This window comes from Nicotiana attenuata, chromosome 1 (genome assembly GCF_001879085.1).
Source record: "Nicotiana attenuata strain UT chromosome 1, NIATTr2, whole genome shotgun sequence".
NCBI lineage: Eukaryota > Viridiplantae > Streptophyta > Magnoliopsida > Solanales > Solanaceae > Nicotiana > Nicotiana attenuata.
This window is the reverse complement of record NC_031989.1, coordinates 1,903,388-1,920,927: the sequence shown is the minus strand read 5'-3', so window position 1 is coordinate 1,920,927 and position 17,540 is coordinate 1,903,388. Positions and strand designations below refer to the sequence as shown.

General features: G+C 35.6%; 3 protein-coding genes across 3 annotated transcripts; all 3 read left to right on the top strand.

Annotated features, from left to right (window-relative positions):
• On the top strand, window positions 8,238-8,670 carry LOC109239678 (auxin-induced protein 15A-like). The gene has a single exon (XM_019406268.1). The coding sequence runs from the start codon at window positions 8,332-8,334 to the stop codon at window positions 8,581-8,583; it is 252 nt and encodes an 83-aa protein (XP_019261813.1). The 5' UTR covers window positions 8,238-8,331; the 3' UTR covers window positions 8,584-8,670.
• LOC109239669 (auxin-induced protein 15A-like) lies at window positions 12,323-12,791 on the top strand. The gene has a single exon (XM_019406258.1). The coding sequence runs from the start codon at window positions 12,442-12,444 to the stop codon at window positions 12,700-12,702; it is 261 nt and encodes an 86-aa protein (XP_019261803.1). The 5' UTR covers window positions 12,323-12,441; the 3' UTR covers window positions 12,703-12,791.
• LOC109239658 (auxin-induced protein 15A-like) lies at window positions 14,139-14,848 on the top strand. Its single transcript, XM_019406248.1, has one exon. It carries the CDS (start codon window positions 14,304-14,306, stop codon window positions 14,559-14,561), a length of 258 nt encoding a protein of 85 aa, XP_019261793.1. The 5' UTR covers window positions 14,139-14,303; the 3' UTR covers window positions 14,562-14,848.

Below are 17,540 nucleotides of genomic sequence, written 5' to 3'. Positions count from 1 at the left end.
CCTCTTTTGATATCCTTTTTCAATACTCTACAAGAACCTCAAAAATATTTTAGGTTTCTAGACTTATGGACTGAACATAAAGGTTTCATGGATATTGTGGAACAAGCCTGGAATATACAGGTAGTGGGAGGTCCAATGTGGAAGCTACATCTTAAACCAAAGAATGTATGTAAGATGCTTTCCAATTGGTCCAAAAATAGTTTGGGAAATATTTTTGACAAGACTAAGGAGCTTTAGTCCAAGCTAGAATATATTGAGAAAAATAGTCTTATTGATAATTCTGAGGAGAATAGGATGGAGCTTAATCACATTAATGCTCAGTTGATTAGACATATTAAGACTGAAGAAGCTTTCTGGAGGCAAAAGTCTGGTCTAAAATGGTTTACTGATGGAGACAACAATACCAGATTCTTCCACTCTGTTATTAACTCTAGAAGAAGGAGGCTCTTCTTAAAAAGAATAAAAAACAAGATGGCACCTAGATTGAAGGCAATGAGGATATAGCTACTAAAGCTATTCATTTTTTTTTAAAATCAATTTACTACTGAGAACCAAGACAGGGATTTCTCTATGCTTCGTTGCATTCCAACGGTGGTTACTGAGGAAGACAATCTCAAGCTTCAGGTTACTCCCACCATTGAAGAACTGAAGGAAGCAGTATTCTCTTTAAGCAGCGACAGCTCTCCAGGCCCTGATGGTCTTTCGGGAAGTTTTTTCAACATTGCTGGGACATTATCTATCTTGATCTTTATAATATGGTTCTAGATTTTTTTTTCTGGACATCAACTTCCTAAATCTTTTACGCATACATGTCTTGTTCTCATTCCTAAAACTAATAGTCCTCAACAATTTACTGACTTCAGACCTATTAGTTTGACATGGCCAAGGCATTTGACAGAGTTGACTGGGACTATTTATCTCATGTCACGAGGCAAATGAGATTTGATGAAGGGTGAATAGGCATGATAATGAGAACTCTATCCAATAATTGGTACTCTATTAATATTAATGGAGCTAGGCATGGATGGTTTAAATCTTCCAGGGGTTTAAAACAGGGAGATCCTATTTCCCCTTCTTTATTTGCTATTTCCGCTGAATTCTTATCAAGACTAATGGATCAATTAGTACTTGATAATTTTATTCCTTACTCTATAGATGAAGGTAGCCCTTTACTCACCCATTTATCTTATGCAGATGATACCATTTTATTTTCTTCCGGCGATCTTCTTTCAATATCCATGATGATGAAGAAGTTGGAGACATATGAACTCATATCTAGCCAAATGGTGAATAAAAGGAAACCTTCCTTTCTGGTTTCTCCAAAAACAACTCAGTCAACTATTGAGGATATCAAGGCCATCACAGGTTACTCTCATTCACAGTTTCCTTTCACTTATCTTGGATGCCCTATCTACATAGGCAGAAAAAAAAAATCATACTTTAGTACTATGGTTACTAAGACAGTTAATAGGGTTCAAGGGTGGCAAGGAAAATTATTGTCTGTCGGGGGTAGAGCTGTTCTTATTAAGTTTGTTTTGCATTCTTTACCCCTTCACATCATGGCTGTTTTGCACCCTCCTAAAACTACTCTTGATCAAATTGATAAGGTTCTTGCTAATTTTTTCTGGGGTCAGTCTGAAGGTAAGAATCAGTATCATTGGACTTCCTGAAAAAAATTGTGCCTTCCTACTCAGAAGGGTGGGGTAGGATTTAGATCTTTACATGATATTTGCATTTCTTTTGCTGCTAAATCTTGGTGGACCTTCAGAACCCAAAATTATCTTCTTAACCTTGTTTTACAAGCAAAATATTGTAAGAGATCACATCCTGTCTCTAAGAATTGGGCCTATGGCCAATCACATATCTGGAAGAGACTCATGGATGTCAAAAAAGATTGTGAAAATCTTTTACACTGGAAGATTGGTAAAGGAAATCTGTCATTTTGGTGGGATAATTGGACGGGAAAAGGAGCTTTAGCTACTCTAATGAATCTGAGATACAAGTTAAAAAAAACTAGAGTTAGTGATTTCTTTATTGGTAATCGGTGGGATCTGATTAAGCTCCACAATGTTCTCTCTGTTGATTTAGTTTCTCATATTCAAACTATCCGAATTATCCCTGGGCAAGATGATGAAGCAATTTGGATTGCCAACCAAAATGGTAAATTTTCCACCAAATCTGCTTGGAAGAATCTCAGGAATCCAAATAACATTACTCTTACTGGAAAGAAAATTTGGCATAATAAGCTTCCTTTTAGGGTCTCTTTCTTTATGATGAGACTTCTAAAAGGAAAGCTCCCTACTGATGATTCTCTCATCAAATTTGGGATTCATGGTCCCTCTATGTGTTACTATTGTTCTCGAAAAAATATGGAAATTATAAATCATCTTTTTGCTAATGGAGAGTTGGCAAGTAACATTTGGGGATATTTCTCTAATGCTTGTGGTATACCTTTGCTACACAGAGATATCAGAACCATGGTAATGAGATGGTGGTTATTAAAGCCTAAAAACAAAATTCATGATCTAATTTTGCAGTGCTTGCCTTCTATTATTTTGTGGGAAATTTGGAAATCCAGATGCTCTCAAAAAATATGAAGGTATCAGATTTTATTCTAGAAGGGTGATTGATCAAGTCACTCACCTAATGAGACTCATTTTGATTGCTCAATTCCCTTCTATCAATTTTCCCCCAACAATGCTGTGAACTAGTTGACAGACTCAAACCAAAGCTTGATATTAAGCTAGTCAGATGGATCAAACTTCCCCAGAACCAGTTAAAGCTTAATGTTGATGGTTGTAGTAAAGATAATCCAGTAAGTGCAGGAGCAGGAGGCATTCTTAGAGATCACTCTGGCCATATGATCATGGCATTTGCAGTATACTTGGGGAATTGCAGTAATAACATGGCTGAAATACTTGCTTTAAAAATTGGGTTAAGATGGTGCCTTCAACATGGATTCATTAACTTTTCTATTGAATCTGACTCACTTTTAGTTATCCAAATGGTCAAGGGCAACATCACTCCATTTTGGCAAATCAGAGAAGAGATCACTCAAGTGCAGAATATGACCTCACAAGGTTTCTTTCAACTCGAGCACATTTTCAGAGAAGGCAATTTAGTAGCAGATCAACTTGCTAACTGGGGGGGGGGGGGGGGGGGGGAAGAAGTAAACAGAACACTTTCTTCACTGAGGATACCACATTACCTAGACAGATAAAATCTACAATGAAGAATGAGGTTAATGGATCTCCTACATTCAGGATTAGAGTGAAGAAAGTGTCTTCATTTTTGATCCAGGATGAGTCTCTCTTGTTGTAACTTTCTTAATACTTAGTCAATCTCTTTTGGAAGCAAAACAGTAACATGAGGAGTCCTCCCCATATCTTCTGCAGATTAGTCCTTTGCATATTTTGTATAAGAGGTTAGGCTTCTGTCCCCCTCTATGTAATCTTTTGACTTATCAATGGAATTAATACACCTTCCAAAAAAAAAAAAAATGATATCTCAGACTACAAATATTTTGGTGAAGATATCGCAAACTTGGCGGTGCAAAAAATGTTCAACAGGGGAACCACCTAGGAATTACTGGTGTTGAGTTTTATAACAAAGGAAACTTTTATTTCGAGATTTTTGCTTTAGTGTTAAAAGTTTACAGTTACGTTTTCCCTTGCTTCTTTCAAACCTTATAGTATTATTTTTGTACTCTTTACCCTTGTGAATACAAACTCGTAGTTTGATGTTTATCGATAATAATTGTAGGAAAATATTTTATTTATAAATCTCAACAAATCTCCACTCTTCTTCCCACATGAAATAAGTTGCTAATATTCCTATTTATAGTAGTATGAAACCTATTTTAACTAGAAACAGGAAAGTCTATTCCTATATTAATTATAACTACAGATCCTATCTAGACATGAACTAAATAACTTTGCAAATACCAAATCCTAAGTAATTTAGGTATCCTATTGCAACTTTGAATTAGTTTTCCAACAATAATCTTTAGTTGAGTGAAAAAAAGAGTTAAATATGAAGAATATGGACTTCCCATTGATGTACCTATAGGACATTTTGCAGTTTACGTGGGAGAAAACCAAACTCGATATATTGTACCAATTTTTATCTTTAAATACAATGTTTGTTTTGATTGTTTCTTAAATTTTATTGTATCGTATCGCTAAATCCGTCGTTATGTAACTACGAAAATTATCACTTTATGGAACGATCGATCTGGTGTGGTTGCATTGTTTCCTTATTTTTCTCTCATCTTGCCCTTCCATATTATTAAATAATCATATTTTATTTTTTACCCTACCTTTTTATATAATAATTCTATCTCGTAACTTACTTTTTCTTTATATATTGCAAGTTTATTCTCCTATTGTTAGCGCATACGAAACGACGAAAAAAGTACAAAATGTCCAACCATTGTATATATCAAAATGATACAGTACAATACAATACAACACTACGTGATACTTTATGAAACAATCCATTTTTTATACACATAAATTTTTATGTAAGTATCAGTAATTAGTAACCTAATAACCTATGATTATATGTTAAATTGTACTGATAGTGCACAAAATACTTATGCTATGCGCTGTGTATATATTAAATCCCTTGAAATATTGCCTGATTTGTGGGATAAAATTTGGATGTTTTGCTTTTTGAAATTTTTGGAGGTGCGGGTGGAGGAGGTTATGAAAGAATATCATAATTTAATCCAAGACTTTAGTTAGGTCAGAGTAATTTACCAGAGGAGAACGGGTTTATTAATGCATTCAGATGGTGATCGCTTCGTGCCTTACACCTTGTGTATCTCTGAAATCTTCTTCTTGTCTTCAAAATATCAACTTTGGTCAATTGAATTACGCCCTTTTACGGAAATCGTGTGTATATGTGTGCCCTGCTTTAGTTGATTGGTATGCTAAGAAATCGTTTACGAAGCATGCAGCTGTGTTGTTCGATGAAATTCCTGTGAACAACACTTCCTGTCAGGCTGCCCTGAAGATAAGATGTGGATGAGGGGCCTTGCATTGGCGAGGAAGATTTCATTTCCATGCTGATGTTCATTACCAGCCCGGGCATCTTGTGAGTTGCTCTTCTGATTTACAGCTCTGCCTTCTGATACCATTGACTGAACATGGAGTTTAAGAAGAAAGAAAGACTTTTGAAACTTGAGTTCAAAAACAAGCCATAGATTTAACGGTAAAATGAGAAGTCTAAAGTTAATTGATTAAAAGGTAACGTGTGCCACATAAAGTGGGACATAGGGAGTAACGAATAAAATACCCGACGTTAGGATCAAACCATTTAGAAGTTGTTATTACCTAAACATTAGAATCTCCAAGAATTGAACAGTCATGCACTTGCCCAAATCAATTCCTTAGCTTGCTGCTTTGTTGGTTCTGCTCTTCACGGAAACTGTAAAGAGTTGATGCTTTTGAGTAGTTGATTAATTTAACATTTGAAACAATAGCTAGAGGATCAATTAGGCTCTCCGTGCACTAAGAAGCCTGTTGTTCTTGAGTCGCGTGATGAAATTTCATGGAGCATTCAGAGGCTATTTTCCCCTGTCCAGAACTCTTTTAGTTTTAGATGTATGTTTTGAGGTCTTTGTCCCTAGTACCATGTAGGCCATAGCTCTGGTTGTTCGTAAATACTTAGAATGCTAAGTTTGGTATAGGAGTTTAGATTCTTAGTAAAGTGCTGTTCGAAGTCAACTTGTTGTTAGATTTATATAATCTGATCATTTCAAGGTGCACTGTGTCAATTGATTTTCTTGACAAATTTAAGATAGCATATCGTTCTTGTACCAGTCATTGCTTCCAGTAATAATCATCACAATTTGACAAATTTATAAGTGTTCTCGAAGTCTTCAACTGCACCGCCACTTGGAACCATAAGAGTAAGACAATTGATTTTTTTTCACAGGAACCAACTTGTATTTTGAGCCATTGCTTTAATTAGCACTATAGATGGTCAAATTTCGTCCAAATTTCTCAGGACATGCCCTCATAGATTCGCATTTGATGATCAAAACCATTTTTCATAGGTGGTCCCTAACTAAACCATTTTTCAAGAAGATGAGGTTTCCATATGTTCTTTGTTGTGAACATCAGCGGAACCTTCTGCTTTTAGACTAGTCTCGATGTATAAATGGTATGACAATAAGTTGGAAGACAAAACCATGTGATACTTCAGGTGCTATTGTCTTTAGCTGGTGTCCACAGAATGCCTATGCACATAGGTAGGATTTTATAACTTGTCATTGGCCTATATAAAGAAGGGTTACAATAACATCACTCAGCAAAACTTAAAATCATAGAAAGCTTTTCTCTCCTTTCAGGGTCCTTACTAATTCTGTTCCTTATTTGCTCATCTATATTGAACTTAACAACCATGGCTATCCGTATGCCTCGTATAATAAAAAAGTCTTCTAAAGCTGGAGATGTTCCGAAGGGTCATTTTGCTGTTTATGTTGGGGAGAAGCAGAAGAAGAGATTTGTAATTCCCATATCGTTCTTGAGTCAACCTTTATTTCAAGACTTGCTTAGTCAAGCTGAGGAAGAATTTGGCTTTGATCATCCTATGGGTGGTGTCACAATTCCTTGCAGTGAGGATGTGTTCGTTGATCTCACATCTCGCTTGAGGAAGCGAGAAGGAAATTAACCAGTCACCAGTTTTTGCTTACACAATTTTGTGAAGTTGTTAAGTAGGATCTCCAGAGTGTATAGTTCAGGAGTGAAAAGAAACAGTAATTTGAAGTTAGCACTCTCTGACTAGGTAGACTAATGAATTTAGCTCCATATTCAATGGATGTCAATCCTTTATTCTCATGACTAAGGACACATTTTTCTACTTCAATAGAAATTGAAGTAATGAACATGTTTACTTCTATGGTTCGAATCAATTCCATATATTGATGGAATATTTTGTTGCAATATAAATATTCTTGCTCAACTTTCTTGGTTTTGTACGTGCACCTCTAGCAATAGAAAAAATATTTTGAAGATGTGATAAGAGCTTCCATGTTTACCATTTGACTTTCCAATTACTTGTGTAGCTTAGGAGCGTGAAAACATCTTTTTCTTTCAAGCAGAGCTCCCTGCTTACTAGTTAACACTCACCGAGTATGTGGTATTCAAAATTAGTTTATCGTTTGATTTATGTTGTTAATCCTATTTATGGCAAGAATACAGAATGGATGAGTTTGTTTTCTTAAATGAAATGATCCTACACCTGGGGTGGTCAATACATAATCATTGGTTCAAGAGCTGCTCTATTTAAGCTTTTGCGTCCAATGGCCATACCGCAGATGCAGATCTGAACTTGTTGGTCGGTTTTCTTTGTTCTTATTCGATTCAAGATCTTCAACATTTCCGCTACTGATTGAAACAGATGCAACTTAATTAACTATATGATATAACATCTGTACTCATAATGGAAATTCGGAAACTATAGACATGGGGACAGGTTAATAATGAGAAAACATTTCTGCCCTTTACCGTTTGGAAAATTTTCTGAAATAACTCCGGTAATCCTAAGCAGGAAAGTTGATCCTACATAATGACCTTAGCTTGAGGGACCAATCAGATATTGCAGTAAATTATTTCTAATCGCAGAACAAGTGGTCCGGACCTGAATAATTACAGGACAATCACCCGTTGTTATCAATTTGATTTCTAAAGATCCCGTGTTTTCTATCATGTCATAAAAACAGTCAGGCCTACTGATCTTCAGGCACAATAGCGTAAAATCATAAATACTTGATAATGAGTTGGTAAACAAAACCATGTGATACTTCATCTGCTATTGTCAATCAACAGCGCAACAAATGCCTCTTCACCAGTGAAATTTTAAGTCTGATTGGCTTGTTTCTCTTATAGTACTGACGTAGATGGACGCAAAGTTTGTATATGGAGTATGTATTAGTCCTAATGGATGGTGTTTTCGACACAAATCAGCATAAGGGACCACCCATTCTTATGCATTTGATTCTATTAGATCCTTTGTTCCCTGTAAAAGAAAATGGTAGGACCTATTGTTCTTGAGCTTATATGAGCTAAAGTAATTAATCTTGTTAATTAGTTGGAAGGCAGGATCATATGGTTATTGGTATGTCATTGTCTTTAACTGATGCCCAACCCAAATGGCTCTTCACCACAAAATCATGAGATTTTATGACTTTCCATTTGCTTATATAAACATGTTTTGACAAGTCTCTCACCACCACAGCTCTCCACAAAAATAGAGAACTACTCAAAGCTTTCAGAACTTTAGTATTTCTCCTCTTCATCGTTTGCTCATCTTAAATAAAAAATCATGGCCATCCGTGTTCCTCGTATAATCAAGAAGTCCTCAACAGATGTTCCAAAGGGCCATTTTGCTGTTTATGTTGGGGAGAAGCAAAAGAAGAGATTTGTAATCCCCGTATCATTCTTGAGTCAACCGGCATTTCAAGACTTGCTATGTCAAGCAGAGGAAGAATTTGGCTTCGATCATCCAATGGGTGGTGTCACAATTCCCTGCACAGAGGACATCTTCATTGGCATCACTTCTCAGTTTAGGATATAAGAACATAATTGAGAATCATTTTTCTTTTTATAGGTCTCATAATTTTTGTATACAAAGCAGGATATCCATTTTGTACAGTTGATGATTAGTTATTAGAAGTTAAGTGAGGCTTAGCACCAAAAAGTTTGGTGTTTTTTACTCGCAAAGACTAATTCAAAGAGTACAAATACAACATTAATTCTTTTCTCTTGCTACAAATGTATCCGAAAGAAATTTTTCTTGAATGGATGAACAATTTAGCTTATCTATCCAAACATTATACTATTCATCAAGAATAAACTTGCAATATTACAAAGAAAAAGTAAAGTACAGAGTAGAATTATTATATAAAAAGATAAGGTAAGGGATAAAATAGGATTATTTAATAATAAGGAAGGGCAATATGAGAGAAAAAACAAGGTAATGATGCGAGCACAGCAAATCGGTTGTTACATTACGTAATGACGGATTTAACAATATGATATAATAAAATTTAAGTAACAATCAAAATAATATTGTATTAAAAATAACACCATCCAAACAAGCCGTAAAGATGGGCCTGATTATTCCAGAACCTTTAGCATGAGTAGTTCAAAATCTTTACATACACTGATGCATCATATATACATACACACTGATAGTTTAAAATGAATTTTACGGCCTGTTTTATGTATATAAGTTAAATCCATATGGGTGGGTCTTTTTATTCTTTGCAAATGCAACCATAGAGCTCACGACTCAAATCTGGATTAGTTGGACCAGTGAGTTGCATGGTTATACTTAAAAATGAAAAAACTGACCCTAACCAGCTTCTTCAAGATCCTTAGCCCAAAAATCCCTTTGCTTTCTAAAACCATTTTTGCCAAACTAAGTTCCATGCTCTTGCTCTCCATCACTTCTCTTCTGTGCATTCAAAGGGTGTTCAAAATGTCGACTTTGGGCCAAGTGATTCACGCCCTTTTACATGAATATTCTGGTTTGTTTTAAGCGTGTATGTGTTCTCTGTTTTGGTTGATTTGCGTGCCAAGTCATTGTTTACCTAGAGCCGCCGTGTGGTTCGATGAAATTCCTGTCAAGAACACTGCTCTGAATTTCTTGACAATGCCAAACCATTTCTAAGGCAACTCCCCGTCTAAAAGATTTATTATTATCAGGACCAATAGATTATTAACTTTTCTGTTTTCTCCTTTTGAATCAGACTTCCTTTTCCCCGAGCTTATACAAAATGACAACAAAATATAAAACAATACCAAGGGAAAAGACATCACCATTCATTTCCATGCTGATGTTCATTTATCAGCCAATGCATCTTGTGAGTTGCTCTTCTGATTTACAGCTCTGCCTTCTAGTACTGTATACTCCTGGATCCCCTTTTATGTGATAATATTTGACTTAGCTCGGAGTTTAAGAAGAAAGAAAGAAAGGCTTTTGAAACTTGAGTTCTAAAACAAACCACAAATATTTGTGCGGTTATAAATCATCTCCTTAAGGGTAAAATGAGAAGCTTAAAGTTGAAGTGTTTCTAAATATAAAAAAAAATGTCATTCTTTTGGGATAGATTAAAAGGGAACGGGTGTCACATAAAATGGGACAGATGGAGTGGTGACGTCCAATTAATTCCTTACGAATTATCTTGTACCTAAGCTAAGTTCCACTCTTCCAAGTTAGAACAAGCAAATTAAGTATGGATTTAGTGCTTGCAACCACAAAATCAATCAATAATGCATGGAGTAATTAGATAACACAAAGTTTAATCAAATATGGAACTAATATTAATAACCCAAAAACATAACCACACTTGGGGTTCACAATCCTAGCTTAAGAAGCTTAGCTAGCCATAATAAAGAAAGAAAATATAAAGATAAATAATAATCTAACATATTAGCTAAGAGAGTAGAGAAAGATTGAGCAAACTATGATGAAATCACCCAAAACTCTTAAGGGAAACTCCAAAAGCTGCTCTCCACGTTCAAAAAGATCAAAGATGCCTAAAAGCTGACCTAAATTGCTATTTATAATCGTTTGCTATATTTGACAAAAGTGCCCCTACGATGTCCGGTTGTGGCTTTGTTCGTGGAGACGATGATGTTCGTGACCTGGTTCGTGGGCTGAAATGGCTCCACAATTCAGATCGTGGAGCTGGGCAGAACTTGCACAATTCTTTGTTTCAGATGCCCTTTAAGATTGTGGAGTAGTTCGTGGAACGATCAAGATCGTGGAGTTGGGCAGACTTTGCTCCAAATTTCCCCACTTAGAACATTTTCATGCACTTTTGCACCCCTAGTTTTGGCTCCACAATTGACCTTCGGGGAGACATTGTCCTTCACTTTTCAATCTTCAGTTTCTTCAATCTTATGCTCCAAATTTCATCTCTTTTCATCCTTTTTGATCCACTCTTTCATCAACTATATCATTTAAGCTCACACGCCTGAAATCAACCACATTAAGTTAGTTACAACTATTAAATCTTACTTAAAAAACCTTAAAACTCAAGAAAAAGGTATGAATAAGTTAGCAAAATACCAACTTATCAGGGAGTAATAAATAAACTACCCGATGCTTGGATCAAGCCATTAGAAGTTTTGATTACTTAAACATTAGACCAAGAATTGAAATAGTCATGCTAAATCAATTTCTTAGATTGCTACTTCTTGTTGATTCTGCTCTTCACGTCAACTGTAAAGAGTTGATGCTTTTGTGTAGTTGATTAACTTATCATTTGACACTATAGCTAGAGGAGGAATTAGTCTCTCCGTGCAGTAAGAAGCATGTTCTTCTCGAGTCACCTGATGAGCATTCAGAGGCTATTTCTCCCCTGTCCAGAACTCTTTTAGTTTTACCGTACATTTTGAGGTCTTTGTCCGTAGTATCATGCAGGCCATAGCTCTGGCTGTTCATAAATACTTAGAATGCTAAGTTTTTGGTATAGGAATTTAGATTCTCCATGAAGTGCTATTCAAAGTCAACTTGTTGTGTATTATATAAACTGATCAAATGTTGAATTTCTTGACAAATTTAAGCCAGCATGTTGTTTTTGTGGCTTAGTACCAGTCTATATCATAATTGCTCACCAGATTAAAGATAAGCTTGCATTCTTCTCTTGCTTGTTTCCTACAAAATTACTGTTGAGGTCCACCCATACTCAGCATTGGCGCAACAAAAGTAGACACTGGTTGGTATTATTTTTCTTTGACCAGAAACATGGACCTAGGACCTTCTTATTGGTAAATGTAACTGGAGAAATATTCTAACCTTATCCAATTCTCTATTATTTCCAATAACAATCATCACAATCTGACCATTTTTTAAGTGTTCTCGAAGTCTTCAACTGCAGCACCACTTGGAACCATAAGAGTAAGACAGTAGTTTTTTGTCATAAGAACCAACTTGTATCCTGAGCCATTGCTTTAGCATTATGGATGATCAGATTTTTGTCTAAAATTCTCAGGATATGCCCTTATAGATTTGCATCTGATGATCAATCATTGGAATTCTGACTACAACTTCAAGAAATGGCTAGAGGTGGTCCCTAACTAAACCATTTTTCAAGAAGAATAGGCGTCCATATGTTCTTTGTTGTGAAGATCAGTGGAACCCTCTGCTTTTAGACTAGTCTTAATATATAAATAGTATGACAATGATTTGGAAGGCAAAACCATGTGATATTTCAGGTGCTATTGTTTTTAGCTGGTGCCCACAAAATACTATTCAATGCACATCATTAGGACTCTACAACTTGTCATTGGCCTATATAAACACATACAAAGAAGGGTTTACCATAACAGTTCTCACCAAAACTTCAAACCATACAAAGATTTTCTCTGCTTTCAGGGTCCTTACTGATTCTACCCTTCCTCATCTGTATTGAGCTTAACGACCATGGCTTTCCGTGTGCCTCGTATAATCAAGAAGTCTTCTACAGCTGGAGACGTTCCAAAGGGCCATTTTGCTGTTTATGTTGGGGAGAAGCAGAGGAAGAGATTTTTAATCCCCATATCATTCTTGAGCCAACCTTTATTTCAAGACTTGCTTAGTCAAGCTGAGGAAGAATTTGGCTTTAATCATCCAATGGGTGGTGTCACAATTCCCTGTAGCGAGGATGTCTTCATTGATCTTACTTCCCGCTTGAGTAGGATATGAGGCTTTTCCTTTCACAGACTTGTAGAACACAGGAATTCCAGTTTGTACATTAGAGGAATTAGGAATGACACATTATCTATACCATATTACTGAAAATTAGATAGAGGGGGCTACTGTTAGCTGCATAGATCCCAATTTTGACTGTAATTTTCAGTAGCTGATGTCAAAAAGACATACAGCACATTCGTTAGAAAATGAAATCTGTCCAGACTCATTCTTTAGCCAATTGGATTTTCAGTATTCTTGTTGGAGAAATTTCTTTTCAAGATTCCATTTTCTCCATAACATGGGAATTGGAGCTTCTAAAGTCTATTAATTAACTCTAAAAAAGAAACCTTATCTGTGACCTTATCCTGAACACTGAAATATTTTTGGCAATGACAACAAACCAATATATCTACAGCAGAAATATCAAAATATCAAAGAAGTGACATTAATAGATCACACTCCATTAGATATTTTTGTTTTCTGCTCTCTTTACAACAAATCTGTGGACTTGATTTATTTGAATTTCTTACTAACAGCTGAAAAACTTGAGATAATTCTGATCTGCGAGGTTGATTAAAACGACTTATGATATAATAGTACCTTATTTTAGTCAACTTATTTCTATAAATATTTATTAGTAGAGCTGTATAATATTTACTAGGTTACCAAAATAGTGGCTATGAAGTAACTAATGTTGCTTGTTTGCGGGTTATTGAATCCAAACCCATAACGTTTTGTGTTTTACATACTTCAACGTATAAAATCTGAATACCTCAATTGCATGTTGCCTGGTAGAGTTCTTTGTAATTGAAAGTGCATTTAGCTCTATAAGAAGGGTGCTTCCGAGGTGTGAGGTGGGAGAGAAGGGACGTCACAATAGACCTATAGACCAAGCAATTAGGATCACTTTTTATTTTGTTCTCTTTTTCTTTATCTTTTCCATAAAGTTCACCTTTTTCCTCTTTCATTTTTCTCAATTTTGGTTTTTAATTTTGCTATACAAGTTTGTTGATAACACATAAGTGAATTCCCAGAATTAGTAAAATTTGTATGTCAGTACATCAGATGTTGGTTTTTTTAAGCATTCCTCAGATGAGATAAGAGTAGCCAAATATTTTGGATTAAGTTCAGGACCAAGCTAGACAGCACCTTGAAAGCTGGAACATCCCACTTTCCTTTGTTCTATTGGTTTTGGTGATGGATATTCCATTTAATTTGAATAAAATCTTACTAGAAAACCATGTTAATGACAAGAAATGTATAGGTGTATATCTAGACATGAATAATCACTCTAGGATACAACTTCAGACAAAAGGTAGGGCCTGATGTCTTGATCTTAAATGGACTAAAGATATGAATACTTTGAAAATTAGTTGGAAGGCAAAACCATGTTACTTCAGGCGCTATTGTATTCCGTGGGTGCCCATGAAATAACTCTTTACTATCAATAGGATTCTCTGAGTTGCCATTTGGCCTATATAAACACATTCAAAGTGTGACTACCACCACAGCTCTCAGCAAAACTTGAAAGCATTCAAAGATTATTTTTTGCTTTTGAGGTCTAGTAGTTCTTCTTTTCCTTCTTTGCTCTTATACATTAAAACTAAAAGATCATGGCTATTCGTATGCCTCGTATAATCAAGAAGTCTTCCACAAGTGGAGATGTTCCAAAAGGCCATTTTGCTGTGTATGTTGGGGAGAAGCAGAAGAAGAGATTTGTAATCCCCATCTCGTTCTTGAGCCAACCTTTATTTCAAGACTTGCTTAGTCAAGCTGAGGAAGAATTTGGCTTTGATCATCCTATGGGTGGTGTCACAATTCCTTGCAGTGAGGATGTGTTCGTTGATCTCACATCTCGCTTGAGGAAGTGAGAAGGAAATTAACGAGTCACCAGTTTTTCTCTTACACAATTTTGTAAAGCTGTAAAGTAAGGTCTCCAGAGCGTACAGTTCAGGAGTTAGAAGAAACAGTAATTTAAAGTTAGACTAATGAAATTAGCTCCATAAAGAATGGAGATGTAATACCTTTTCTCTTGATTAAGGAGACATTTTTCTACTTCAAAAGAAATTGAAGTAATGAACATGTTTACTTCTATGGTTTCGAATTAATTCCATATATTGATGGAATAATTTATTGCAATATAAAAATTCTTGCTCAACTTTCTTGGTTTTGTATGTGCACCTGAATGCGATAGAAAAAATATTTTGAAGATGTAATAAGAGCTACCATGTTTACCATTTGGCTTTCCAAAGCTTAGGAGTGTGAAAACATCTTTTTCTTTCAAGCGAAGCTCCCTGCTTACTCGTTAACACTCACAGAATATGTAATCATTAAATTAGTTTACTGTTTGATTTCTGTTGTTAATCCTATTTATGGCAAGAATACAGAATGGATGAGTCTGTTTTCTTAAATGAAACGATCCTACACTTGGAGTGGTCAATACATTGTCATTGGTTCAACAGCTGCTCTAGTTTTAAGCTTTTGTGTCCAATGGCCATACCTCAGATGCAGATCTGAGCTTCTTTGTTGGTCAGTTTTCTTTGTTCTTATTCGATTCAAGATCTTCAACATTTCCACTGCTGACAAGAATAGATGTAACTTGATTAACTCTAAGATATAAACATTTCTGCCCTCTACTGTTTGGAGAAATTGTTGAAATAACTCAGGTAATTCTAATCAGGAACGTTGATTCTACATAATGACTTAGCATGAGGGACCAAACAAGTTGTCTGATAGCAGTAAATTTATTTCTAATTGCAGAACAAGTGGTCCGGACCTGAAGGACAATCACCCGTTGTTATCAATTTGATTTCTAAAGATCCTCTTTTTTCTATCATGTCATAAAACAGTGGGACCTACTGATCTTCAGGCAGAATAGCCTAAAATCATAAATTCTTGATAATGAGTTAGATAGCAAAACCATGTGATACTTCATCTGCTATTGTCAATCAACAACGCAACAAATGCCTCTTCACCACTGAAATTTGAGATATAATTGACTTGTTTTCTCTTATAGTATTGACGTAGATGGACACTAAATTTGTATGTTTTAGTCCTGATGGATAGTGTTCCAGACACAAATCATCATAAGGACAATCCATTCTTATGCAATTGATTCTATGAGATCCTTTGTTCCATGCATAAGAAAATGGTAGGACCTACTGTTCTTGAACTTTTATGAGCTAAAATAATTAATCTTGTCAATTAGTTGGAAGGCGGGACCATGTGGTTATTGGTATGTCATTGTCTTTCACTGATGCTCAGCCCAAATGGCTCTTCACCACAAAATCATGAGATTTTATGACTTTCCATTTACTTATATAAACATGTTTTGACAAGTTTCACACCACCACAGCTCTCCTCAAAACTATAAAACTACTCAAAGCTTTCAGAATTTTAGTATTCTTTTCATCGTTTCCTCATCTTAAATAAAAAGGCATGGCTATCCGTGTTCCTCGTATAACATACTTGAGCCAGCCTTTATTTCAAGATTTGCTTAGTCAAGCTGAGGAAGAATTTGGCTTCAATCATCCAATGGGCGGTGTCAGAATTCCCTGCTCAGAAGACATCTTCATTGGCATCACTTCTCAGTTTAGGATTTAAGAATATAGTTGAGATCATTTTTCTTTTTCTTTTTTTAGGCCTCACAATTTTGTATATCAAAGCAGGAGATCCGTCTTGTATAGTTGATTAGTTAGGATCTCAATGAGGTATAGCACCACAAAGATTGGTGTTTTTTGACTCGCAAAGACTAATTCAAAGACAACATCCATTTTTCTCACTTAATGCGTCCAAAAGAAATTAATTCAACTTCTCCACGTTTCTAGGATATAATTCGAAACATTGCCTTATTTTACTTATATTTGCTGACACACTGAGTGTATTTTAACTGGTTATTTAGTTGATCTTGTATTTTCCAAGTCAGGATTACTATAGAAAGTCTCATGTCTTTAACCTGATGGGCAATGATTTAACTTCTCTCTGTCCTGGTTTCTGCTCTTTCACTGGGATCTTTGCATTTGAATTGGGTTAGCAGATTCATACATGTGTATCCAAAAGTTCATGACATGGAAACTGATACTTATTTCTTTCTGCAAATTTGTTGTTTGAAATATATGACAATGTTGAACCGGTAAGTTAGCTGCTCAAAGGGCACTTCAATAGTTCGGTTACAACTTACAACAACAACCCAGTAGAATCACACTAGTTGGGTTTGGGGAGGGTAGAGCGTACGCAGACCTTAGGGGTAGAGAGGCGCCGTTTCCGGGAGACAAATGCGCAGTTCGGTTGTTCTTTTAAATTTTTTGAATTTCTTTCTCCCAAAAGCTTATAGGAAATCTTGGCATCACCTTTCATTTCCATGCTGATTCAGTTTACTGCTAGACTCATTAAACCACCAATGCTATGACCAAATATTTAGAACTTCTGATTATTTTGAAATCTAGAATCTTCAAAGAATTGAAATAATCATGAACTTGCTTAAATCAATTTCTTAGCTTACTGTTTGTTGTTGGTTCTGTTTTCTTCATGTAAACTGTTTAAATTTGATCCTTTTTATCTGTAGAAGCCAGTTGTTCTCGAGTCATATGACCAAATTGCTTTCACTGAGCATTCAGAGGCCATTGCATATGGCTTGAATTTGCTTAGGTCAACCATTGCATAAACGAAAGGAAGATCCAACGATGAATGATTGAGAGACATTTATAATTCTCTGAGGGTGCGACAAAGCACCAGTACTGCAAAGAAAAACTTCCTAGATTTTTTTTTTCCAAATCTGATTCTGACCATAAAAAGAACTAAGGATATCATGTGCTTCCTAGGTTTTTTCTTTTAATTTTCAAAAAAAAGGG